Genomic DNA, 26,432 nt, shown 5'->3' with positions numbered 1-26,432 from the left:
TCAATTCAGACCATGGGTTTTCAATTGGATTCAAGTCTGAAGACAGATGCCTAAGCATTATAAAACAACGACTTTGAGGTCCCACAACTTGGGTTGATTTTGATGTATGCTTGGGGTCATTGTCTTGGCAAACCAGGTTTTGGGCTAGTACACAAAAGTCTCTGTTCAGCTGACAGCTCTTTGGTTTTAGTTAGGGGTGATAAGGATTTTACATGCACACAACCTCATATTTATGCCCCAGGGAAAAGGAACAGGTGAAAGGCATCAATACAGTTCCTGGAAATTCAGTCCAACTAAAAATCATAAAATTTCCTAACAGACAGCACTTTATTTGGTTTACCTTTAAATATTCTTTAGGAGCACCAAAACGTTTGAAACCTGTTTTGCAGAAGAAATTGTACTACTCAATAAAGCATTTAGTGTTTGAGAAATTGTGTTGAAATTATAAGTATAGAGCACCTCCTTATGTTTAATGCAATTTAATGACAGGAGAGAATCAGGAAATCGATAGATTCAATGAATAACCTAGGTGACAGTGAGGTTTTCACCTCTATTTTCCCCAAATTTCGCCATATCAAACTGATTCTACCAAACATCCATGCCTAACCATTCTGCTCCCCCCACCACATTACACACCCAAATCAGGACAATGAATCTGAATGTTGCCCCTATGTCCTATGCACAGCAGAACAACATTTGCTGGCTTCAGCTTGTTAAGCATAGCCAGTAGCTATTCACTGTGATGTATTTTCACCACATCCTGTACCCTTTGCTGCTTCTGGATTATTTAAAATGCATCTACTTCAGACTTCCCTATAATATCACTGGATCATACCCACTGACGAATATGACTCAGTGATATCTTTACGGTTGGCACCAAACAAATTGAACAAATCACACATCCACATAAATAGGAATCACACTTTGATGTCACACAAACTTTCGCATATGGTAACTGCAAAACAACGCAAAGCACCGTTTTCCCCAGATCAGACCTGTGCAGGCCAACACTGCACGTCAGTAGTTAATCAGCTGTGGAAAAAAACAAATACTGACGTTGTTTTTTAAGATTAGCACAAACCAACAACCGGTACAATCAGGCTCTGCTGACCGGCCAATCCTGTTGCCGAGGTATTTAGACGGAAAGATCGACAGCTGGCTAAACCTGACAGAATATAAAAAGAAAACTGTCAAAAAAATTACTAATCATTAACATGTTTTGCATGCTTGCCATGGCTCTCTACAAACTTAATCAATGTCTGCCTGAAAACTGATTTTTGGGAAAACAGAATAAAGATGCATTGCAATAGGCTTCATGCCAGATGTGACGACAGAGTCAAAAAAAGTAAATGGAATTTGCAGCATGATCATTTGAATTGAACATAAGAATTGGCTATGGAAGGAGAATTAATTTAGCAAACTGTTGTCAACAACACTAATGCTGTACATTATACATTTATTTATGTTTTGATCCAGCCAAGAAAAGTCCCAGAAATACCCTGAATTAGTTAGAGTGAAATGTTTACTGGACCATTGACCGTTTGCCACCACTACAATAATAAAAGCAGATCAGGCAGTTGCTCAAACATTTTGACATCTACCCCAAAATCGGCCCAGTATCAAAATCCCAAAACAACATGAAGAAAAATAATTATAAATAAAAAAAATTACTCAGTGTTGAGTCATCAAAATGAACTCAAAAAATGTTTTGTTTTGGAAATTGTGTTGTAATGAAAGTATATGGCTGCCCCTTAGTTTGAGTCCAACATTGGACCAATAGTGTTTATTTTTTAAATTCACTTCTGAATATTTGAATGAAGCGTGTAAATACTTTTTGAGTTGGTTGTATACATTAACAATCCTTCATTAAAATTCCCCTTCAACCCAATGCATTCATGTAGCCCTTTGCATCAGTCAAAGTGGGCTAAAGAAATTACAAGAGCAATGGGTGTTTATAGCCGCGAATATGCTCCTGTACTCTGTAGTTGGAAATAGCGGTGTCCACCACCCGCTAAAGGTGCTCGAGCCATGCTACGAATGGCAATGCTTTTTTGTGCTCTGCCAAAAAAATTGCAAACCGTGAGCCTAAAAACCACAGCACATGCCATGATAACATGAGGGAGAGATTTGAAATACCGTCAGCATACTAGTGTTAACACCCATAGTCTTCAGATAACTGCCGTCTTTGCCTAGCTGCCGGCCTATCCTGCCATGCAAAACAACTCCAATGGAAACACTATCTTAAAATGTAAGCATTTACCACAAAATATAATTTAAAAAGTTGGACAAGGAAAGCCAGCCTTCGGAATCCTTAAAATTGGGCTGTTCCACCATACTGCAAAAAGGGGAGAAAAGAATAGGGTACATCTATAGCCATACTTGTCAACAGCTGATAATATGAATGTTTTATTTTAGAGAAAGTATGGTAAAAACAACACTGCAAGACACTTATGGGTCATCATTATATATATTTTTTTAAAACAAATGTGTTGTTCACAAAAGGCATCTTCAACTAAAGTCTTGCATAATTGGCCAGATGTTTGGCTAAGTTCTGGTGCGTGTTAACAAATGAGAACAAAAAGCTACACACACTCTCATTCAAAATGACCAGAAAGTCCATGGGCTAAATCACCCCTCACTGTCCAAGGCACCGGGATGGTGCTTATCTCACACAAACCATAGGTGCATGACTTATCAACAGTGCCATTTATATAGTCTGAACAGGAGATTAGAAATTCATTACGCCTTTATATTCACATAAATGGCACCATAGATAAGTCACACCAAGGCACACATTTAAGATACTGAATACTTGAAAAGGCATACTAAATTACAAATAAAATTAAGTGGCCATACCTCAGTCACTTCAGGTAATTGGTTAACTTAATAAGGATGAGCAAAAAGGTCTGTAAACACAGGTAATGAGCTATATAGACATTTCCAACATGTGAAAGTAACTCTTTCAGTGATTAAACTGAATCAATCAAAAATACACATTTGAAACTATGCATTTCTTAAAACAAAAAAATCTATTCAGTACTTTGTGCGAGCTCACTTCGGAAAGATAACAGCACAGCTTCTCACCCTAACGTTTTTTGACACTGAAGAACACAATGGACCTCAACCTTGAGATTGTGTGGCCTTTGCTTATAGACTGCCCTATTAAATTCAAACCACAGGTTTCTATTGTAAAACAAATTTTGTGAACATTTGTTTTGGGATTTCAATGCTTGGGATGATTGCCTTGCTGGAAGATTCATGTGCAGCCAAATTTCAGCTTCCTTGCAGAGGAAACCAGGTTTTTATTTTATAGCGAAACTGTCCCAGTACTTGGTAGAGGCCATGATGAGGCCCTGGGATAAAAGGAAGCAAATCAAACCAATATCGTTAAAAGAACCACATTTTAAAGCAGGTATGCAGTTCTTTTCTGAATATGCATCTGACGGCATATGCCAAAGCCATTGCAAGAGAGCTCTATTTTTGTTTAATTTGACCATAGCCAGGGCCTAAAGTTAACACCCACCACATATAGATAGATTTTGGTAATGGCAGGTAGAATGTTAATTTCATCAGCCACGCTGACAGGTGCTCACACAGGGCTCTTTACAGTGTAAGAGATTCACATTTTCAGGGCATAAGGATACTTTAAAATCAAATATGACAGGGTTCTTGCACCAAGTCAAATGCAATGCTTTTAAAGACCTTAAGACCGGTCTTCCATTGAAGGTATGTAACTTCCTCTCCCATTCGTCAGATAGCTTATCAGACTGGTGTTGGCTATTTAATCACATGGCAACAACATTCTGTAAGCTGTCTGAAGTTCTGGGTATAACCATCTGAAGTGCTTATTTTATCCTTGTTCCAAAATTTTAAGCTAGTACATATTAAGACTGAAAACAATTTCTTTGATAGAAAAGAAAATGTATTGAGTCCTACTTCAGTGTACATTTTTGTAATGTTGTAACAATACGTGTTGCGTTGCATTGTCATGGACGTGACATCAACCTGACATGTTTTATGAAAGGGGAGAAGAGAGGACGAAGAACTTTATTTCTTTTAAATGGGTGAGTAAAATATCTTTGTTCAAGTTTTTCACAATTATTAAGTTGCTCCTTCACAGTAATGTCTTAATTAAGGGTGAACTGGGACATACCAAAACCTCCACATACAAAAACCTCATTCAAGTCTCCACTTCAATGATCAGTCATTCGCCGTCCATTATTCTACTTTTACCATAGCAAGGTTGATGCGACACCTAACCTTCAGCATCTTCCAAAAAAAAATCAGTCCAGAAAATATGCTGAAGAAAGTAATGCCAGAAGTCCAAAGAGCTGAAACAAGCCTATGCGGCAAATCTGTAATTTTCCCCTTCATAACAGGCCAATGAGTTACCATTATTTGTATGCATTTTTAATGAGTCAATACACCCACTAGACGTGATGCAATGCGAGTTGTGTAGCAGCATTCACTGATTCACTGAGGGGGCATTCCTAAACGGTTGACAGCTGATGGCAACACTGAACGCTCGATGGCTGTAGTGTAGCTCCTACGTAAGATGTTTAAAATCCCAACCATTGTTTTTTAACACCACCCCAAACTCTTCTCAAGACATAGCTCTGCTGCTCTCAATTTCTTGGTCTAGGTCTAACACTAGGTCCACTTTTTTTGCTGGTGCCAACCACCACCGAAACATATCTTCCTCCAACTACTTTTCATTGAACTTGCATCTCCCCATCTTGTCTAGCAACTGCTGACAACAAAAGATGACACCACTAAATCTCAACTTCTGTAGCTAGCTAATGTAACGTAAAAAGTATATTATTGGCGGAGTCTCACAAACACATGCCAGTTGGATGTTTCACCTACCGTGCCACAGTGAATGACAATTTTTCCATCCGCCTCAAACGCACCATCTGCAAATGTAATACCTACAGCAAATTTAGAGTACATTTAAGACAATTTATGACCGTAAAAGGTCTTAAAATTAAATCAGGGAAATTAAGACTATATGGAGCTACGGGAACCCTGTATGAGTAAGTGCAAGTGGCAATGGGTCGCTGACAACATCTATGTGGACATCACCCTAGTATCAACATGACAGGAGCAACCCTGAAACACAGCATAGCTTGCATTCTAAAAAAAAAGGTCACAAAAGCAATGGGTGTGTGCATGGGTATATACGCCCATAGAAGAGAGGGTTGAATATAAAGGGTTTGAGCAGCTACCAAGTTGCTAGAGCCACATTATGTCTCTCTACTGCTTTCAACCAACATGTTCCTTGCAGAGGCAAATATGATTCTTTACATATTTTTCCTGGATTAGTTATTGCATTATTTGCAGTAGCCTTTAGACAAAACATTTCAGGTGTACCAAAACATGACCCTCAAACCACACTACGTACTGTAAGTTAGATGTATTCCAAAATGTAGATGAAACGTAGGTGAATGATGATCAATTGTTGAGGCAACAGCTCTTTTTGCCTAACAACTATTTTGTGTGTATTTGCATATTCTGCAAAACAAAACTGTGAACTTGTGACAGCTGTTAATGAAAGCATGGCCTTCTAAGACATATTTGATCGACATTTGAGTTGTTCCCTGGGACCTTCCGGTTTCATTCAATTTCACCCTTTGAAACTTTTGTTATAATCAGGTGAGCATCCTTCATCAGGACCTAAAAGGTCACTGTGCATTAGTATCTAGTGCGTAACTGGATCCAAAGGTGTGCCTTTCAGTTCAACTTAACACAGCACACCACTGAAAACCAAGCGGTCAACCAATTGATCGGCCTGGCCAATTACTCAGGGCCAATTAGGGGTTTGAAACGCACATTACAGACAATACTCTTTGGGGGGGGGAAACATCCTCCAGAGTTAAAATTATAGCACGGAACTGCACTTGAGTCTGTGACCATCAGTGCTGGTGGCATTACATTTCACACAGCTTCCCAACTTTTGTGGGAAATGTGGTGGTAAATAAGATATTTTACATTAATAAATTACAGTAAAAGTGCCGATTAAACATTCTGTATTATAAAAAAAGGTAAATTAATCATGTGATTATTATACTTTAAAATAGCACATGTAAGGAAAAAGTTGCAAAGATAAATCCACCCGCTGAGCATATTTCCTCAAACCAATGTACATTATAAACCATCAAGAGTACATAGTAAACAAATAACTGGCAATATGGCTGCTATTGAAAATCTGAAAATAGAGACCCTTTAGTCATGATCTCTGCTAGCTAATACAGCCAAAACAGGTCAATCACTACCTTAGTTGTCTAAAAGGACAGAGTCCTATTTTCTGATGTAAATCCAAATCACTGAAAATTACAGATTTTAGCTACAAAAAGGTGGGCAGTACTATAATGCACCATTCAAGTAATAAGGGGTGAAAATAACGATTTAGATAAACGATTAATCTTCACATTATTGCGATTAAATCGGATTAAAAAAATGCAACTGTTATACTTATATTTTAAATGGGCGTTTTTCCATCTCCGTTTCTGACACTCAAGACATGATCCATGAAATCAGTTACAGGGAAAGATTAATTAACATGCACAACTAAACAAGGCATACAAAAAGAAAGTTTTTAAGCAACTTACGCCATGATGCCAAACAGAGCTCTATGAAAAGCCTAGTACCTATTATAGACTAGGTTATAGTGAGCACCCCAGTGGCGTCAATCTTTCATTGTTTTAGCTTCGGCGCACGTAGACCCAACTAATCGATAATTACTATTGTACTTACCAAAATTAACGATGTTTGATTAGTAGCAGCACCCCTAAAATAAATGACTTCAATTTGCTGAATGAACGCACACATTACGAAGCCATTTAATACATGTATTAACCAACTATAGTCTATAAATAGCAGCATATATTAAAGCAACACAGACACTGGATGACCCAGTATTGTCTTATTTATAAGATATGTTTTCAGGTCCTTTAAGCTTTAATTGGACAGTAAAGTGAAGGACAAAGGAGTTCTCTTTTGCTGAAAGAACAGTGGGCTTGATTCGATTGCATGCAGCAGCAGTATACAGTATATCACAAGTGAGTTCACCCCTTACATTTTTGTAAATATTTGATTATATATTTTCAGGTGACACTGAAGAAATGACACTTTGCTACAATTTAAAGTAGTGAGTGTACAGCTTGTATAACAGTGTACATTTGCTGTCCCCTCAAAACATCACAGAGCTGGTGGATGTTAGAGACCTTGTGCTCCACCGCCTTCCGTTTGAGGATGCCCCACAGATGCTCAATAGGGTTTTGCTCTGGAGACATGCTTGGCCAGTCCATCACCTTTACCCTCAGCTTCTTTAGCAAGGCAGTGGTCGCCTTGGAGGTGTGTTTGGGGTCGTTATCATGTTGGAATACTGACCTGCTGCCCAGTCTCCGAAGGGAGTGGCTCAATCTCTGCTTCAGTATGTCACAGTACATGTTGGCATTCATGGTTCCCTCAATGAACTGTAGCTCCCCAGTGCCGGCAGCACTCATGCAGCCCCAGACCATGACACTCCCACCACCATGCTTGACTAGGCAAGACACTTGTTGCCACCACACGCTTGACACCATCTGAACCAAATCTTGGTCTCATCAAACCACAGGACAAGGTTCCAGTAATCCATGTCCTTAGTCTGCTTGTCTTCAGCAAACTGTTTGCGGGCATTCTTGTGCATCATCTTTAGAAAATACTTTCTTCTGGGATGACAGCCATGCAGACCAATGGCAGCACTCATATGTCTATTTCCCAGACAACCTCTGGATATGATGCTGAGCACGTGCACTCAACGTCTTTGGTCGAACCATGGTGAGGGCGGTTCTGAGGGGAACCTGTCCTGTTAAACCGCGGTATGGTCTTGGCCACCATGCTTCAGCTCAGTTTCAGGGTCTTGGCAATCTTCTTATAGCCTAGGCCATCTTTATGTAGAGCAACAATTCTTTTTTTCACCATGAGGTGCCATGTTGAACTTCCAGTGACCAGTATGAGGGTGTGTGAGAGCGATGACACCAAATTTAACACACCTCCCCATTCACACCTGAGACCTTGTAACACTAACGAGTCACATGACACCGGGGAGGGAAAATGGCTAATTGGGCCTAATTTTGACATTTTCACTTAAGGGTGTACTCACTTTTGTTGCCAGCGGTTTAGACATTAATGGCTGTGTGTTGAGTTATTTTGAGGGGACAATTTGTATAACAAATTTACACTGTTAGACAAGCTGTTCACTTACTACTTTACATTGTAGCAAAGTGTAATTTCTTCAGTGTTGTCACATGAAGAGATATAATCAAATATTTACAAAAATGTGAGGGGTGTACTCACTTTTGCAAGATAATGTATGTCCACAGGAGGCAGTGGCATAGTTGGACCAGCCTAGGCCACTGGGACAGTTGTGTTTTCAATAGTCTACTCTGATCCCTGGGTATAAGGGTTTGCAATAACACAGACTTCTAAATATTTTGCTAGGTAAAGATGAACGTGGTAAAAATATCATGTTATGTTCTGTAAATACAGATCTAAAATGTTTTTTATTGTAACTTCTATAGAGCTTCTTGCTAATTATCCATTTCAGTTGCACTTCTGCCCACTAAAGCGAAATCACTGCTTGTCCATAGACCAATTTAATCTGGGCACTCATAAACAACCGTTTTCACGGGTGTGGTTATACCTGTAATAATTCTGGTAGCAAGATTGACTTCAAGCAACATATTAGGAAATGCAGATAGTTGCACAACTTTAATGGAAAACCAATGTAATGGCCATACCTAATCTTGGTGGGCAAAATACAGTTCCTTATACTGTAATTTACCCTTTTCATGGCTGCTAGCCAAATAGTGTTGCACTTTATTTGAAATCTGATGAAATTATCGTTACTTTTGGATGAATTTTGCGGTAATGTATTTTATGTAATGAAAAAAAAATCTTATTAATCTACATAAGCGAAACAGTGTGCGCCTTCCAATATAAAACACAGATAATTCTGCTTTAAACATTTTCGATGGCCTGATTTGTTAATGCAGACTTCAGAAAGCTAATGCGACCAGAGTATTGGAATTGATTAGTCACTACACTGTGCCCCTCAACTGAGCAGAATCTCTACATTCACATGACACTGACAGCACCAAATGCCTCAACTGACTTCACCCAAACTCCAATACGGTGTGAACTACAACCTTCCCTTGGCAGAGGCTAGCCCTTACTTGACAGCTCATGGTGGATGAGCTCTGCGAAGCTGGGGTCATCCCCCCACCAGAAAAGCCAGAGCTCACGTCGGCCTGGGGTGTGGTGTCTCCGCCACACGCTTAGTACGTCAGCTGCCATGCATCGGCTGAAGCTGCACAAGATGGGGTCCTCCTCCGTCACCGGGAACAGGATGGGTGAGGAGGTAGGCCCCTGCCACACAAAACGGCGCCACTTTATCCCAGTCAGGTCAGCCTGGGGAACAGGGATAGAAAAGAGACAGGGGGTCAGCTGGGCCAGAGGATGCAAGTTGACAGAATGCAAAGCAGTGCAGTAGTCTAACTCAGGCAAAAACTTTAACAACTACTCTATCAGTGTGAAGCATTTCCAAATAAAAACTGCAAATTAAAGCAATGGTTTCTAACATTTCAAGTCATCAGTCTTTACTACAGTCCAATGGGTGGGAAACCTCTTTCAACGTCTTCAGTGCAAGTTGGATGATAGATATTTAACATATTTGAAAGCTATGCAACACGTCAGAAAAGAATAGTGCCAATTAAATTGTCATTACAACATATTACCGACCAGTAGACATGTCTAATAACACTAGTAGCCTAGACTGCTGTTAATACAATCTACAATTCGGTTAGCCTGTGAACAAGTTGTATTCCATAATAGGGAGTAGAACATAACGCTACTATGAGGGAGTGCGCAAAACTTGTGCTAGATAACAGGAATACTCACAGAAGAAACAAAATACTGTAACACTAGACCTAGTCACTGGCTGACTCATGATATTGTTGGCCTAAAAAGTTAGCCATAACTAACGTTAGCGAGTGACTGTAACTAGCCAAGCATTTAAGTTGTAAACAATCGCGAGTGGCACTATGACGAAAACGTTAATGTAGTTGTGAACTACAGTAGCTGGTTAGATTTTAAAGTTCAAATCGACCACTTTTAGCGCCGAGAGACGAAGAATCATAGACAAATCACATAACAAAAAACATAGCCTACAAAACAACAAGAACTACAATACAATAGCTAGGAAAGGTTAGCAACTATGAGTCAAATTAGATGGTCAGTTAGTAAACGAAATGATAGCGTACCTAGCTACTGTTAGCTAAACATGTATTTGTGGTTCAATCTGGTATACTGCAATTGCTGTGAACTAATATATAAACAACGTATTAACATTTAGCTAGCTAACTTTCCTCACTTTCGAAATTGCATTAGCTAGCAATCTAGAACAGGCCTTGGCTTGACGCCTCCAGTCACTCAGCTGTACTGTAGTAGTTTGCTTACTGGCTAGCCAAAATGGCTTTCTGGCCTCATAGTTTCAGCTAACCAACGTTAGCATGCTAACACTGAGTTGAATCACTTACCAGGCAAAATAGGTTGGAGTGGCAGTCCTCCAAACTGGCCCCGTTTGGTATAAAACATGAACTCATCCTCACAGCGTGGTTGAACAATCCATTGTCTTATCGATATGAGCAATTTTCAACTAGTTAACTACGTCGATCTGGATATTGAGTATTTAGTCAACTACCCCATAAAACTAAGATGCTAACTGCAAGTTCTTTATACAACCGGTTGATGGCTAGCCACTACGCTAGCTTCTAGCGAGCTGACCAGTCTTTCTGTCTTGCTAGCCAGCTAATGTTAGCCAGCTAACAACTAGCTAGCTACGCTAACACATTCATCAACCCCACTTCGAGACCGTTTTCCTTACTTTACTCCAAAATACGCAACTTAATATAACATAAACAATGAGTGTACACTAACCACTCCACAACCCCACTACAAAATGATGTAATCTAACACAATTTCAGAGCAAAGAAACTCTCCCCTCCCCCTGAGCTCAGCTAGTTAGCATTCGCAAACTAGCCAGCTAACATACCCAAGTCAGACTAAATAAAACAGTTTTCTACACCACCCTTCTATTTCTTGTAGTCGTCGGAATCCGATAAAACTATTAAAACTTTAAATAAAACCAATAAAATAATGATATCATAATATTATTTTCCAGTAAGGGTAGCTGGCTAAGCATTTGCGTTTACTGATTCTCGGGTCCTGCAGGTTTCCATTTGAATTCATGGATTGAATTCTTTAATGGCGGCCAGGAGGACAACTCTGCCTCCTAACTCCCATTGGCCAATTTGTGGTAATGGGGGGCGTCATACTGTAACTGATGGCTCGTAGCCAAGTTTACTGACCAAACCAGAGATCATCATGCTTTCAGGCACCAACCAGACATAATCTCTTAGAACACAATAACAGCATTCAATAAGTAGCTGCTATAGTAAACCTGTATGGAGCCATGTTAAAAAAATAAACAATAGTTTAAACGCTTTTTGTTGTGGTATAAGGATAGGACACTAAAACATGATGTACATAGAATCACAATACATATGTGTTTTGAAACATTACACATTCAACTATAAATTACATACATTAGGTATTTATTCATGTTGAGTGCATCCCAGTTATGGATGCTGCTTAGGAATATTATTGGTATAGATGTTTATATTTCAGTGATATATTGTATATATACAATGCCTTGCAAAAGTATTCAAACCCTCATACCAATTCTCTCATATTATTTAATTAAAAACTACACATTGAAATTCTGTTGTTTGATATTTCATTTTAAAACACTGAGTTTTTTTAGCTGATTGGAGCAGGTTCTCTTGCAGTATTTTCCTGTATTTTTTTAAATTATTTAAGCACAGTCCCTGAAGATAAGAAGCATCCCTACAGCATGATGATGCCACCACCATACTACACCGAAGGGATGGTGTGTGTAGGTGCATGGGGAGTGTCTGGTTGGTGCCCAACTGTGTAGTTTTGTATTGTATATTTGGGGGGATCGGAGTCAATGAATCCCAGGATTTTCCAGGGGTCACATTAACCTGTCTGTAATATTGGGGGGGGGGGGGTATGACTGCCCCCCCCCCCTATTCTACACCCCTGTTGGTGCCAGACAGCATTTTGAGCATTTGCCAAAAAGAGCAATCTTGATCGGACCACAAAACCAATTCTCCTTAAGGGCAAATCGTTCATCTGTGTAAACTGGGAGCATATTAATGGAAGCAACATATCTTAGTTGATTTTAATTACAAATATTTCCCAACATATAACAACATAAAATCTTACAATAATTGATTTTGAGTTTCAGTTATTTTAAATAAAATATTAAACTGCATGAAATCTTAATACACAATTCTTAATTCAATAATATGTGCAAATAGGTGATGGGTCAGAATACTTTTAATTCATCTGATATAACTGACTTATAGTTTCCAATTCCATATGTTGGTTTAGAAGAAATTATGTGTAGTAAAAAAACAAAATTAAAAAGGAATTAGTGCAGGTGCAAATAAGAGAAACCCAAGTGGCCTTGATTAAGGAATGTAGGTACAGTGGGGAGAACAAGTATTTGATACACTGCCGATTTTGCAGGATTTTCTACTTACAAAGAATGTAGAGGTCTGTATAAAAGACCTGTCCACACACTCAATCAAACAGACTCCAACCTCTCCACAATGGCCAAGACCAGAGAGCTGTGTAAGGCTGGGATGGGCTACAAGACAACAGGCAAGCAGCTTTGTGAGAAGGCGACAACTGTTGGCTCAATTATTAGAAAATGGAAGAAGTTCAAGATGACGGTCAATCTCCCTCGGTCTGGGGCTCCATGCAAGATCTCACCTCGTGGGTCATCAATGATCATGAGGAATGTGAGGGATCAGCCCAGAACAACACGGCAGGACCTGGTCAATGACCTGAAGAGAGCTGGGAACACAGAAAAAAAGAAAACTATTAGTAACACATTACGCCGTAATGAATTAAAATCATGCAGCGCACGCAAGGTCCCCCTGCTCAAGCTAGCGCATGTCCAGGCCCGTCTGAAATTTGCCAATGACCATCTGGATGATCCAGAGGAGGAATGGGAGAAGGTAATGTGGTCTGATAAGACAAAAATAGAGCTTTTTGGTCTAAACTCCCCTCGCCGTGTTTGGAGGAAGAAGAAGGATGAGTACAACCCCAAGAACACCATCCCAACTGTGAAGCATGGAGGTGGAAACATCATTATTTGGGGATGCTTTTCTGCAAAGGGGACAGGAAGACTGCACCGTATTGAGGGGAGGATGGATGGGGCCATGTATCGCGAGATCTTGGCCAACAACCTCCTTCCCTCAGTAAGAGCATTGAAGATAGGTCGTGGCTGGGTCTTCCAGCATGACAACGACCTGAAACACACAGCCAACTAAGGAGTAGCTCCGTAAGAAGTATCTCAAGGTCCTGGAGTGGCCTAGCCAGTCTCCAGACCTGAAACCAATAGAAAATCTTTGGAGGGAGCTGAAAGTCCGTATTGGCCACCGACAGCCCCGAAACCTGAAGGATCTGGAGAAGGTCTGTATGGAGGAGTGGGCCAAAATCCCTGCTGCAGTGTGTGCAAACCTGGTCAAGAATTACAGGAAACGTAAGATCTCTGTAATTTCAAACAAAGGTTTCTGTACCAAATATTAAGTTCTGCTTTTCTGATGTATCAAATACTTATATCATGCAATAAAATGCAAATTAATAACTTAAAAATCATACAATGTGATTTTCGGGATTTTTGTTTTTGATTCCATCACTCACAGTTGAAGAGTACCTATGATAAAAATTTCAGACTTCTACATGCTTTGTAAATGGGAAAACCTGCAAAATCGGCAGTGTATCAAATACTTGTTCTGCCCACTGTAAGTAGAATCGGGTGGGCAAATAATTGGGTACTGAATAAACCAATCAAAGGAGGGATCTTAAGGAACGCATTTGGGTGGGTAAATGGAGACAAGAAAACAGTTCCGTTTGGTGTTACCCATACAGGTGAATGCAAAACACAACAGGGCTTAAGGAAAGGAGATTACACATAGTATGAAGAAGAGGGTAGTGAGAGCACATCAGTCAGGGGAAAACTGTACAACCACCAAAAAATAAGAGCTCCATCAGTCCACTGTAAAGCAAATAATTTACAAATGGAGAGCAACTCAGCGTAGAAGTTGACACCCTTCCAAACTATCCCCACGAGCCACAAGAAAAATAATAAATCAGTTAAATGCCAAACCAAACGTAACATCTGGAGATTTGCAGACCTGTCATGATCCCTCTCAGGTTACTGTGCATGTTTCAACAATAAGAAGAATAATGGATCTCAATGGTATTCATGGGAGGGTTGCTAGGAAGAAGGGGGAAAAAACTGCATGTCTTTAGCAGAGATCACCTGGACAAACCGAAATGTTTCAGGAAGTCCATTCTCTGGTTAAAAGTATTGTTACTTTTGGTCACAATCAAAACTGCTGTTTGGTGAAAACCCCAAAACTGCTAAACACCCAAAGAATCTTTCCAAAAGTCAAGCATGGTGGTGGAAATGTCAAGATCTGGGGCTACTTTTTGTCCTATGGACCTCGTCAACTGCACATTGTCAAGGTCCAATGGGTGGGAAACCATGATTTCTGAGTTATACCAGGAGATTCTTGAATAGAACATCAGGAAATCTGTCAAGGAGCTAATGCTGTGCCGTAAAATTGGTGTTCCAGCAAGACAACAATTCCAAGCATTCAAGCAAATCCACCAAAGAATGTCTCAGGAGAAAGTGTTTGTGTTTTGGATTGGCCAAGTCAAAGTCCTGATCTTAATTTAATTGAGATGTTGTGGCATGACCTATTTTGCATACATTAAATCAGATTAAAAAAAAATTGTGATCATAATTTTTTATGTCTTTATTACAAACTGGGTTTTAAATAAGGATTTTAATAGTTTATTTAGAAATGTTATACAAAGGCAAATACCATCCCTGTAGGGTTCAAATACTCCCAAGCAGTACTGTGTACAATGACTAGAAGTGGTTAATGGTATTCACAACTGGTGCACCTTCACCAAACTGTTGCCTGTCCCTTTGCTCCAAAGGAGAGTATTATACCTCATACAATCCAGAAGATTAACACACCCAGCGTGTTCATTTAAATAATGTCAAAATATATATTGACCCTAATATATTTGAAAAAGCTATTGATGAAAAATGAATTTAATAAAATAGGGTCTGAACAAGCACACCTAGACATGAAGTACCACCTATCACCATGTAGTGGCAGCAACTGAGTGAAAATGCATTTAGGTATTATTTTAGGGGACGTGCTCAGCAGCCAGGTAATGTGTGTACTGCTAGTTTAGATGCAGTGTTTCCCAATCATGGTATTGGGGACCCAAAACAGTGCCCGTTTTTGTTTTTACCCTAGTACTCACACACCTGATTCAAATGTTGCCCTACCAGTTACACACTTGATTGACATAATCAACCTATCATCAAGTCTTTAATTTCAATCAGGTGTGTGTGCTAGGGCAAAAACAAAAACGTGCATCCATTTGGGTCCCGAGGACCAGGATTGGGAAACACCTAGAGGATAGTAACAGATAACATAAGAATTCACTTCCCACAGTGAAGAGGAAGCTGGCAAATAATTAATTAAGTTGTTGATACAGGCAGAGTCATATTTTCAAATTTTTGCCTAGGTTGACTGGGCGATAAATTAATGCTGCTTTTAGTAAGGATGCTTTCATTTTTACAAATGTTCAAGTCAATTGAACAGGGATATCAATCTGTCCAGTTAGGAAGCATAAGTGATTGTGAACCAATGTCACCTGTTTTGTGGCAAATGAACGTGACAACAGGTGCACTGGAAAGGAAACATCAAAGACAACCAATGATTTTGCATGTGGTGGCCACAGAAAATTGCTCTCTCCTTATCTTTCCTGAGTGATTCTTCTCTAGTTTTGCTAGTGTTCTTGTCACTACTGGTAGCATGAGGCGGTACCTGCAGCCCGTTCAGGTTGCACAGGTAGTCCAGCTGCTCCAGGATGGCACATCGATACGTGCCGTCACATGACGGTTTGCTAAGTCTTCCAGTAGAGTCTCAAGAACATGAAGGAGATACCAGGAGATGGGCTGTTACATGAGGAGAGCTGGACAGGGCCGTAGAAGGGCATCAACTCAGCAGCAGGACCGGTATCTGCTCCTTTGTGTGAGGAGGAACAGGAGGAGCACTGCCAGAGCCCTACAAAATTACCTCAAGTGGGCTACTGGTGTGCATGTTTCTGACCAAACTGTCAGAAACAGACTCCATGAGGGTGGCATGAGGCCCCGACGTCCTCTAGTGGGACCTGTGCTCACAGCCCAGCACCATGCAGGGCAATCGGCATTCACCAGAGAACACCAGAATTGGCAGGTCCACCACTGGCACCCCGTTCTCTTCACAGATGAGAGGTTCACACTGAGCACGTGACTGATGTGAAAGAGACTGGAGAATCCATGGTGAACAAGCAACATTATCCAGCATGACTGGTTTGGCAGTGGGTCAGTGATGGTCTGGGGAGGCATATCCTCTCACAGACCTCTATGTGCTAGCTAACGGTACCCTGACTGCTGTTAGGTACCGGGATTAAATCCTTAGACCCATTGTCAGACCTTATGCTGGTGCAGTGGGTCATGGGTTCCTCCTGGTGCAGGACAATGCCTGGCCTCATGTGGCAAGAGAATGTAGGCAGTTCCTGGATGACAAAGGTATTGATGCCATTGACTGGCCCTCACATTCCCCAGACCTGAATCCAATTGAGAACATCTGGGACGTTAGGTATTGGTGCATCTGATGCCCTGATCCAGGTCTGGGAGGAGATCCCCCAGGACACCCTTCGCCGTCTCATTAGGAGCATGCCCAGACGTTGTCGGGAGTGCATACAGACACGTGGGGGCCATACACACTACTGAGTTGCTGTGATGAAATTCATGCAAGTTGGAACAGTCTGTGATTTCAGCCTGTGTGAGTTTGAATCCAGCCCTCAGTCGGTTGGTGATTTTGCTTTGACTGTTAAATCATTTTGTTCTCAGCAAATAACACTATGTACAGAAAATGTTTTGGTCTTTAATATATTTATTTAATCGAGACCCAATGTGTGATTTAAATGTTCACTTATTTTGAGCAGTGTATATTTTGCCATCGATACCCCAATAAAAAGCAAAAAACTAGTTTTTCAAAATCTATTTCTTGAAAATAATTAAAATAAATATCTTAAGTACATAAGTGTTCAGACCCATTATTCAGAATTTATAGATGCGTATTTGGCAGCAATCTCAGTTTAAAGTCTCATTCAGATCCACTCAAACCATTTCAGACTGGATAGGGAGCATCAGTGAACTGCAATCCTCAGGTTTCTCCACAAAGGTTCAATGGGGTTTATGTACGGTCAATAACTGGGGCACTGAAGGACATTCACAGACTTCAAAGCCACTCCAGAGTTGTATTAGCTGTGTACTTCAGGTCGTTGTTGTCTGAAGTCTGAGGTTCTGTGCCCCCTGGATCAGATTTTGCTCCATTCATTCTTCCCTCAGTTCTGATCAGTCTCCCAGTCCCTGCTACTGAGAAGCATCCCCACCACCATACTTCCCCACCCCCACATACATTGTTATTCCCAAAAGCAGCGCTTGGCATCACACCAGAGATTATTTTCCCTCATGCTCTCAGTCCTTCAGGTGGCAGGTCATTTTTTTTTACTCAGGAGTGGCTTCCGTCTAGCCACACTACCATAAATGCCTGAGTGATGGAGTGCTGTTAGAGGTTGTTTTTATGTCAGGTTCACCCACCTCTAGAGAGAAACTTAGTGGCCATTGGGTTATTGGCTGGTTAAATAGTTTGGCCAGATGGCTAATTCTAGGAAGACTCTGCCTTGTGCTCCTTTAACTGCTTTAGCAATTTTTTCTTACCTTCCCTAGATCTCTGCCTTAGAGATACGATAGTTACTTTCAGTTCTATGAGTGGAGGGTCACCCATAGGGGCTTCCCTCCTATTGGTTTACCCCTCTGCCAATAGGTAGTCACTGAAAATTTTAATATGCAAATCCCACCTCTCATGGCCGTCTGCCCCATGGCTATAAAAGAGGTTCTCACATTCTGCTCAGTCTCCCAACATACCTTTATTCACAAGAAAAGCAGTCAGAGACCAGTCAGGCCATGAAGCCTATGGGCGACACACCACTCATAGAACTAATGCAAATTAATTATTTAAAAATCATACACTGTGATTTTTTAGATTTTTCAGTTTTATTAGGTCAGCCACTGTTATTGGGCGGTATTTTGTGATGCCTATAAACAAACAATAGTTAAGTTAAAAAGGCAAAATACTTGACAATGCTTTACAGGTGCTGGTCATAAAATTTGAATATCATCAAAAAGTTGATTTATTTCAGTAATTCCATTCAAAAAGTGAAACTTGTATATTATATTCATTCATTACACACAGACTGATATATTACAAATGTTTATTTATTTTAATTGTGATGATAACTGACAACTAATGAAAATCCCAAATTCAGTATCTCAGAAATACTGAATTTGGGATTTTCATTAGTTGTCAGTTATCATCACAATTTAAAGAAATAAACATTTGAAATATATCAGTCTGTGTGGAATGAATGTATACATTATGCAAGTTTCACTTTTTGAATGGAATTACTGAAATAAATCAACTTTTTGATGATATTCAAATTTTATGACCAGCACCTGTATATGAAATGCACTGTTAATACCTCTTTAGCTTTGGCACGATCTTTGCGGCCATCTCCCCGGTCAGATGCCAGGTTAAGCCATTTTATCGCGCATGGGTTAATCTCACTGTCCGGAGCACTGCTAGCCACTTGGTTCTTCCTTACAGCCCCTGTTGAGAATCATCACATTACCAACAGAAATTCTAAATGTTCCACTTACCCCAGCTAACCCACTGTTTTGATAACTGCTTCATTTTTTTCAATGATTCAATAATTCCTGTATTTCCTCACATGGTCACTGGAAGTTCAACATGGCACCTCATGGCAAATAACTCTCTGAGGATTTGACAAAAATAATTGTTGCTCTACGTAAAGATGGCCTAGGCTAAAAGAAGATTGCCAAGACGCTGAAACTGAGCTGCAGCACAGTGACCAAGACCATGCAGCGGTTTAACAGGACAGGTTCCACTCAGAACAGGCCTCGCCATGGTCGACCAAAGAAGTTGAGTGCACGTGCTCAGCGTCATATACAGAGGTTGTCTTTGGGAAATAGACGTATGAGTGCTACCAGCATTGCTGCAGAAGTTGAAGGGGTGGGGGGTCAGCCGGTCAGTGCATCAAATTGGTCTGCATGGCTGTCATCCCAGAAGAAAGCCTCTTCTAAAGATGATGAACAAGAAAGCATGCAAACAGTTTGCTGAAGACTAGCAGACTAAGGACATGGATTACTGGAACCAAGATAAATGTATTTGGTTCAGATGGTGTCAAGCATGTGTGGCGGCAACCAGGTGAGGAGTACAAAGACAAGTGTGTCTTGCCTACAGTCAAGCATGGTGGTGGGAGTGTCATGGTCTGGGGCTGCATGAGTGCTGCTGGCACTGGGGAGCTACAGTTCATTGAGGGAACCATAAATGCCAACATGTACTGTGACATACTGAAGCAGAGCATGATTCCCTCCCTTTGGAGACTAGGCCTCAGGGCAGTATTCCAACATGATAACAACCCCAAACACACCTCCAAGATGACCACTGCCTTGCTAAAGAAGCTGAGGGTAAAGGTGATGAACTGGCCAAGCATGTCTCCAGACCTAAGCCCTATTGAGCATCTGTGGGGCATCCTCAAATGGAAGGTGGAGGAGCGCAAGGTCTCTAACATCCACCAGCTCTGTAATGTCATCATGAAGGAGTGGAAGAGGACTCCAGTGGCAACCTGTGAAGCGCTGGTGAACTCCATGCCCAAGAGGGTTAAGGCAGTGCTGGAAAATAATGGTGGCCACACAACATTTTCACTTAGGGGTGAACTCACTTTTGTTGCCAGCGGTTTAGACATTAAAGGCTGTGTGTTGTGTTATTTTGAGGGTACAGAAAATGTACACTGTTATACAAGCTGTATACTCACTACTTTACATTGTAGCAAAGTGTCATTTCTTCAGTGTTGTCACATGAAAAGATATAATAAAATATTAGCAAAAATGTGTGGGGTGTACTCACTTTTGTGAGATACCGTATTTGTACTGTTCAGCATTGTTATGAAGTAGTAAAAGTGAGTACGCCCACACAGTATTCGATCATACTTACTGATCAACAAACTTCTTGTGAGCATTTCTTTGAAGCACTTTTTCCATTGACTCCTTTCAAGTTAATGTTTTTGGCCACTGTATCTGAGAAGATCCTTGACAGTTTATTCCATGTTACGCTTTTGGTGTTCTGTCCTCCTACAGTACCATGAGCAGAAATTAGACAAAACAGAAAAGTATTTCAGTTAATTCCAGTGAAAGTGACCTTATCCCCATTCAGAATTAGTGCACATGATTATTCAAACCTCATTTGATATACCATGTTCAATGTCAATTTTATATTTATATTAATAATAAATGGAAACGTTGAATTTAATTTAAATAAAAACTGCACAGCCAGACATGGTTTATTCCTTACACAGTAGACTGAACAGCATAAAAGTGATTTTAAAAAGACAATTATAATACCATATTTTGCTTAGCCTCTGAATGCCTTGCATCTTTAAGCCACTCCTCCAGCTCCTCCACTTCACTCATGGGGGCCAGTGGGACACTGATATTGTGAGGCATCTCAGCCACAGGAGTTTCTGTCCCCATTCTTGCCACAATATTATTCACAGCAGCAGCAAGCTGCATTTGCTGTTCCTTGATATGTTCCAGCAAAGTTAGGATGTACAGCTGAACCGCTACAAAGAGTTGAGAAACATTCTATTAAGTATTTTTTTCCCACCTTCATTCAAACATATCTATCTTATATGGGGTAAAGTAGTTACATGATTTATTAGATCATAGACTGTTTTAGAAGGATTTTACCAGCGCAAGAAACAGATCCGGCACCGGTCTTCCCCAGTCTGAAGGTAGGGATGAAGCAATAGTCTTGGTTATCATCTGACAGAGGAGTGGAACAGATCCGCACCGGTCTTCCCCAGTCTGAAGGTAGGGATGAAGGAATAGTCTTGGTTATCATCTGACAGAGGAGTGGAACAGATCCGGCACCGGTCTTCCCCAGTCTGAAGGTAGGGATGAAGGAATAGTCTTGGTTCTCATCTGACAGAGGAGTGGAACAGATCCGGCACCGGTCTTCCCCAGTCTGAAGGTAGGGATGAAGGAATAGTCTTGGTTATCATCTGACAGAGGAGTGGAACAGATCCGGCACCGGTCTTCCCCAGTCTGAAGGTAGGGATGAAGGAATAGTCTTGGTTCTCATCTGACAGAGGAGTGGAACAGATCCGGCACCGGTCTTCCCCAGTCTGAAGGTAGGGATGAAGGAATAGTCTTGGTTATCATCTAACAGAGGAGTGGAACAGATCCGGCACCGGTCTTCCCCAGTCTGAAGGTAGGGATGAAGGAAAAGTCTTGGTTATCATCTGACAGAGGAGTGGAACAGATCCGGCACCGGTCTTCCCCAGTCTGAAGGTAGGGATGAAGGAATAGTCTTGGTTATCATCTGACAGAGGAGTGGAACAGATCCGGCACCGGTCTTCCCCAGTCTGAAGGTAGGGATGAAGGAATAGTCTTGGTTATCATCTGACAGAGGAGTGGAACAGATCCGGCACCGGTCTTCCCCAGTCTGAAGGTAGGGATGAAGGAAAAGTCTTGGTTATCATCTGACAGAGGAGTGGAACAGATCCGGCACCGGTCTTCCCCAGTCTGAAGGTAGGGATGAAGGAAAAGTCTTGGTTATCATCTGACAGAGGAGTGGAACAGATCCGGCACCGGTCTTCCCCAGTCTGAAGGTAGGGATGAAGGAATAGTCTTGGTTATTATCTGACAGAGGAGTGGAACAGATCCGGCACCGGTCTCCCCCAGTCTGAAGGTAGGGATGAAGGAAAAGTCTTGGTTATTATCTGACAGAGGAGTGGAACAGATCCGGCACCGGTCTTCCCCAGTCTGAAGGTAGGGATGAAGGAATAGTCTTGGTTCTCATCTGACAGAGGAGTGGAACAGATCCGGCACCGGTCTTCCCCAGTCTGAAGGTAGGGATGAAGGAATAGTCTTGGTTCTCATCTGACAGAGGAGTGGAACAGATCCGGCACCGGTCTTCCCCAGTCTGAAGGTAGGGATGAAGGAAAAGTCTTGGTTCTCATCTGACAGAGGAGTGGAACAGATCCGGTGCAAAGGACCTAAGGGCCTTCCAGATGTAGGGGTAGGAACAAGTGGCACTGGAGCTGGGGAGAGAACACATTGTTTTGGCTAACAGTGAAGTACTTTGAAAAGCAGAGTTTTATAAAATAATTTAGTGTAGTACCTGTGCAATGACTACGTTTAGATTGCAGAGTTCCGGGAGATAAATTTTTGGGCAAGCCTAAGTACATTAAAAAGAAAATGTGCAATATATCTTCATTTGAAGCTAGGAAGAGAATTGCCAGATCAATGGAAGTGGTACAATACCAGTAGAACAAAGAGATTCAGTATGCCTCGGGTCTGGCTGAGGTCCTGAAAAGGTCTGGCAGGATTCTTTAGAAGGCTTGTTAGGAGTAGGTGGAGGAATATGTGGCGCTGGAGGGGAGGAGAAATTGGTGCGTCTCCTCTTGTTCCCCTCCTCTGGCTCACTGTCAGAGTCAGTATCAACAAAAATGACCCTAAGAAAAACTACTTGAGACAATTAGAAAATTGCATCTAGAGGCAGCTTTAAAATATGAACATTTCTGTTAACTAGACACTCCAAATATTCAATCAGTCAACACTACGAGTCTGCACTAGGAATCCCTGTTTGACTTCTAAAGTACTGCAGGATAAAACAGCCAAAGAACAGTCCAAAATATTTGTTATGCTTATGTAAAACCATTGCTTTCTTTACCATACGATCGACACTTCCTCTTTTTTAATTTTTTTATTAAGGTTAACTGGCACTGTAAACAAATACTTGATAACTTAACACTTAATAGGACCGATCATTGAATGGATCCTTGCCAGCTCTTAAGAGGACTCGAACGTTGTACATGAATCTTTGGTCCTGGCTCCTCACGTTTTTGGACAGTCCTATTGATTCATTCATCATTCTTATAGTTTGACCACCAAGTGACACCATCTTCAAACCAAACCTTCAATATTATATTTACTGTCTTGGCCTCAGTAAATTCCACTATCATATACAGCTGAAAAAGGGTGCTTTTTAATTTTGGAACCTGTTTGTCACTAAGCTAAACTCATCACAAAAAAGTATTTTTCAGCACTTTTGTCAGCAGGTCTGCTTTTGAGTGTATGCTTACTGTAGTTTGTGAGACCTCTAACACATCATGAAGATAAACAACTCACTATGCGATACTTACTGTGCATCATTAAAATAGAGTATCCAGAACCCTTTGTGGAGTAAAGCTGCTCTTTTCCATTTCTGTTTGTGTCAGCAGTGTTAAGTCAGTCTTTGGTCTTTTGGGTTAGGGTCACTACTCAGCTCCCCATCCTCACTTTCTATGCCCACCACCAAAACTATGATCCTATCACTATGTAAGAAAGCATGAAAACCAACCTATCTTTATAAGGTAGGAGCACACACTTATGAGAGATCTCTGATGCTTTAGCCACCTTAAATTGCCCGGTTGGTTGAGAGACAATAAATATTCTGAGAAAATCAGAGCTCATGGGATAGTTAAATAACTTTTCAATTATTTTGACTTAACTTAAAATACTACATAGATTCCCTCCACAGATTGAGTAATGTTATGTAAAACACAGATATATCTGCCTATAGCAAAAACATTATCAGCTGTGGAAACTTTTAGTGTCCATTTTTGTGTATGTAGCTCTCTGTACTGTGCTTCTGCTTGAAGGCCATCATATTGTTGCCTTCTTTAAGTCTTACAACACAACTTAAAACTACAAATCGTTTGTACCTCTGATAACCTTATTATCTGAGCAAGTGGAAATTATGGCTTTCTCACAAACCTCTTCAGTTTATGGAGGTAATTTTTATATGGAAAAGCCGAGTCCAAACAACCATGTAGTTGCTCATCTGCAGATGACATACGAACGTGGTGAGCAATGTGTGTGCATAATCATTATACACAGAGTAGAGCTGTGTACTGACAAGGATGGAAATTCCAGTAAATAACAACGTGAAATTGCTATATAAATTACTGTCTGCATATGGTGCCAGAACAACAGGGCCTGTATACAAGAGAAATTGCTTTCCAACGATCTTACTCTCTGAGGGACCTTGGTTTCCTTGCAAACTCTACTGGTATGTACCTATGCATCTGAGTTAGACTTTCTGAATTACTGTCAACAAGACTAGAGGACAAACTAAACTTTAATGGGCCCCTCAGCCAAATGTTTAACAATCGACGCATTACACCCAAACATACAAGGTGCATGTAATCAAGGGGAAACTGTGTTACCATACCAAAATCTAAATCCAAAAATTTTCATGGTGATGGTCCTCATCATCTCGCTCTGAAAATGATGTGTCAGTCCGTAACATATAATAATTTATGGGGAATGTCATTCTTCTGTTAATGTAAACACCTGGCTGGGAGAATTTATCACATTCATGATATGCATTGTGAGCTTTTGTGTTTGTTTTTTTACAAATGCCCTAGCAGGGGTATCAAAAATGACAGAATTTAGTTTAATGAACACTTTTTTCCCTATGAAATCAAATCCTCTCTGTAGTTGTTGTAACTCATGTGGGAAGTCATGCAAAAATTATTTAGCTGGAATTTTTTCTACCACAAAAAAGGCCAATAACAACAGCTTCCTTCATTGGAACACTTAACAGAAGTCCTAAAATAGGCCACAACTAAATATTTGTGCTTTTAAACAGTGGTAAGCCATCAATATTAATCTGCAGCCTGAATGTAAAGCCATCAGCAACATTCTCAATCAGTTAAGGTGTCATGAAGCACTGTCAAGATACCTTCATGATGATATAACCCACCACATTTGTCTTGGATTTTATACTCTGTTGGTGTTTTGAGGATAGTCCTAGCTTTGGTCCTATCTTTGGGCAGTTCTGGGTGGTACATCCTAAACAAACTAAGGAGGGCTGTGAGCGCTACTAAAGAAACACTGAACTGTACAGCCCAACTGGCCAAGCTATCCAAAAGGCTCACATGTTCATCTGAAAACTCTGCTTCTTCATTAGACTCTGAAAATATTTTTCCTTCTGCCCATACTGTCTGTGGGAAGGCCATCTGAATTGCCATGAGCCACCTGAGGAGCGACTCTAGTCACAGTGACTGTTTCTATCAGTGTCACTAGTCACAGTCACAGTTTCCATCAGTGTCACAGTCATTGTTTCCATCAGTGTCACTAGAATAACAATCATTGTTTCCATCAGTGTCACAGTCATTTTTGCCATCTGTGTCGCTGTCATTGGTGTTGTGACAGGGGTCTGCACACAGGCTCCTCTTTAGCGCCGCCGCGAGCATGCAACGGTCTCAAAGAAGCCCAGCAAAGTGCGTGCGCGTCGACCGCACTACACCGGCATGCCGACAGGGAATTCGGCGACCGGGGCCTCTGTCTAGCAGGGACCGCTCCAGCTGTCAAAGATGGTGAAGCCATCCTTGCCTTAGTAGAAATCACCGTAGACTGCATACTTTAACCTTTCTCGTGAAGAAAAAAGGGAGACTGAGCAGTGGGTGAGAACCTCTTTTATAGCCATGGGGCAGATGGCCATGAGGTGGGATTAGCATATGGCCATGAGAGGTGGGATTAGCCTATTTAAATGTTCAGTGACTGCCTATTGGCAGAGGGGTAAACCAATAGGAGTGAAGCCCCTGTGGGCAAAGCTTCCTGAAGTAGAATAATATAGATACACTTCTATATCTGGGGTCTACATCGTTCCTGAAATTCATGACTTGACTCAGAAATACAATGGGAATTCTGGGACCTTACATAAACAAGTGTATGCCTTTGCAAATTGTGGCCAATGTCCACAAAGTGAAGGGGTCTGAATTCTTCCTAAAGGCACTACAATCTAGGAATGAATCAAATCAGATGAGGTTTAACACATTTTAAAGTCTTGGACTTTACACTGTAAGAGTAAATCCCACTTTACTGTACCTCCCCAAAAATAAAATACGCTTCCAGTTATTAATTGTAGTGTAGTGCATATACTTGCTTTACAAGTGTAAAAGATACGCATGTCATTTTCTTTTAATTCTCTAATATAATAACAGAAACAGTGCCCATTCAGACACTGAGT

The 26,432-nt window shown here is 40.9% G+C and overlaps 1 protein-coding gene across 1 annotated transcript in view; it reads right to left on the bottom strand.

Moving 5' to 3' along the window:
- Positions 1-11,298, bottom strand: part of LOC105022380 (mediator of RNA polymerase II transcription subunit 13-like) — a 37,143-nt gene extending 25,845 nt beyond the window's left edge. The window contains exons 1-2 of the mRNA XM_010890748.3: positions 10,578-11,298; positions 9,216-9,450 (exon numbers count right to left, since the gene is read on the bottom strand). Coding sequence (XP_010889050.1) covers positions 9,216-9,450; positions 10,578-10,643 — 301 coding nt within the window. The 5' untranslated portion in view covers positions 10,644-11,298. The remainder of the gene's footprint in view (positions 1-9,215; positions 9,451-10,577) is intronic.
- Positions 11,299-26,432: the final 15,134 nt, after the last annotated feature.

The sequence above is a fragment of the Esox lucius genome, chromosome 1 (genome assembly GCF_011004845.1).
Source record: "Esox lucius isolate fEsoLuc1 chromosome 1, fEsoLuc1.pri, whole genome shotgun sequence".
In the NCBI taxonomy this organism is placed as follows: domain Eukaryota; kingdom Metazoa; phylum Chordata; class Actinopteri; order Esociformes; family Esocidae; genus Esox; species Esox lucius.
The sequence above is the reverse complement of the archived record's forward strand: the minus strand, read 5'-3'. Positions and strand labels throughout refer to the sequence as shown.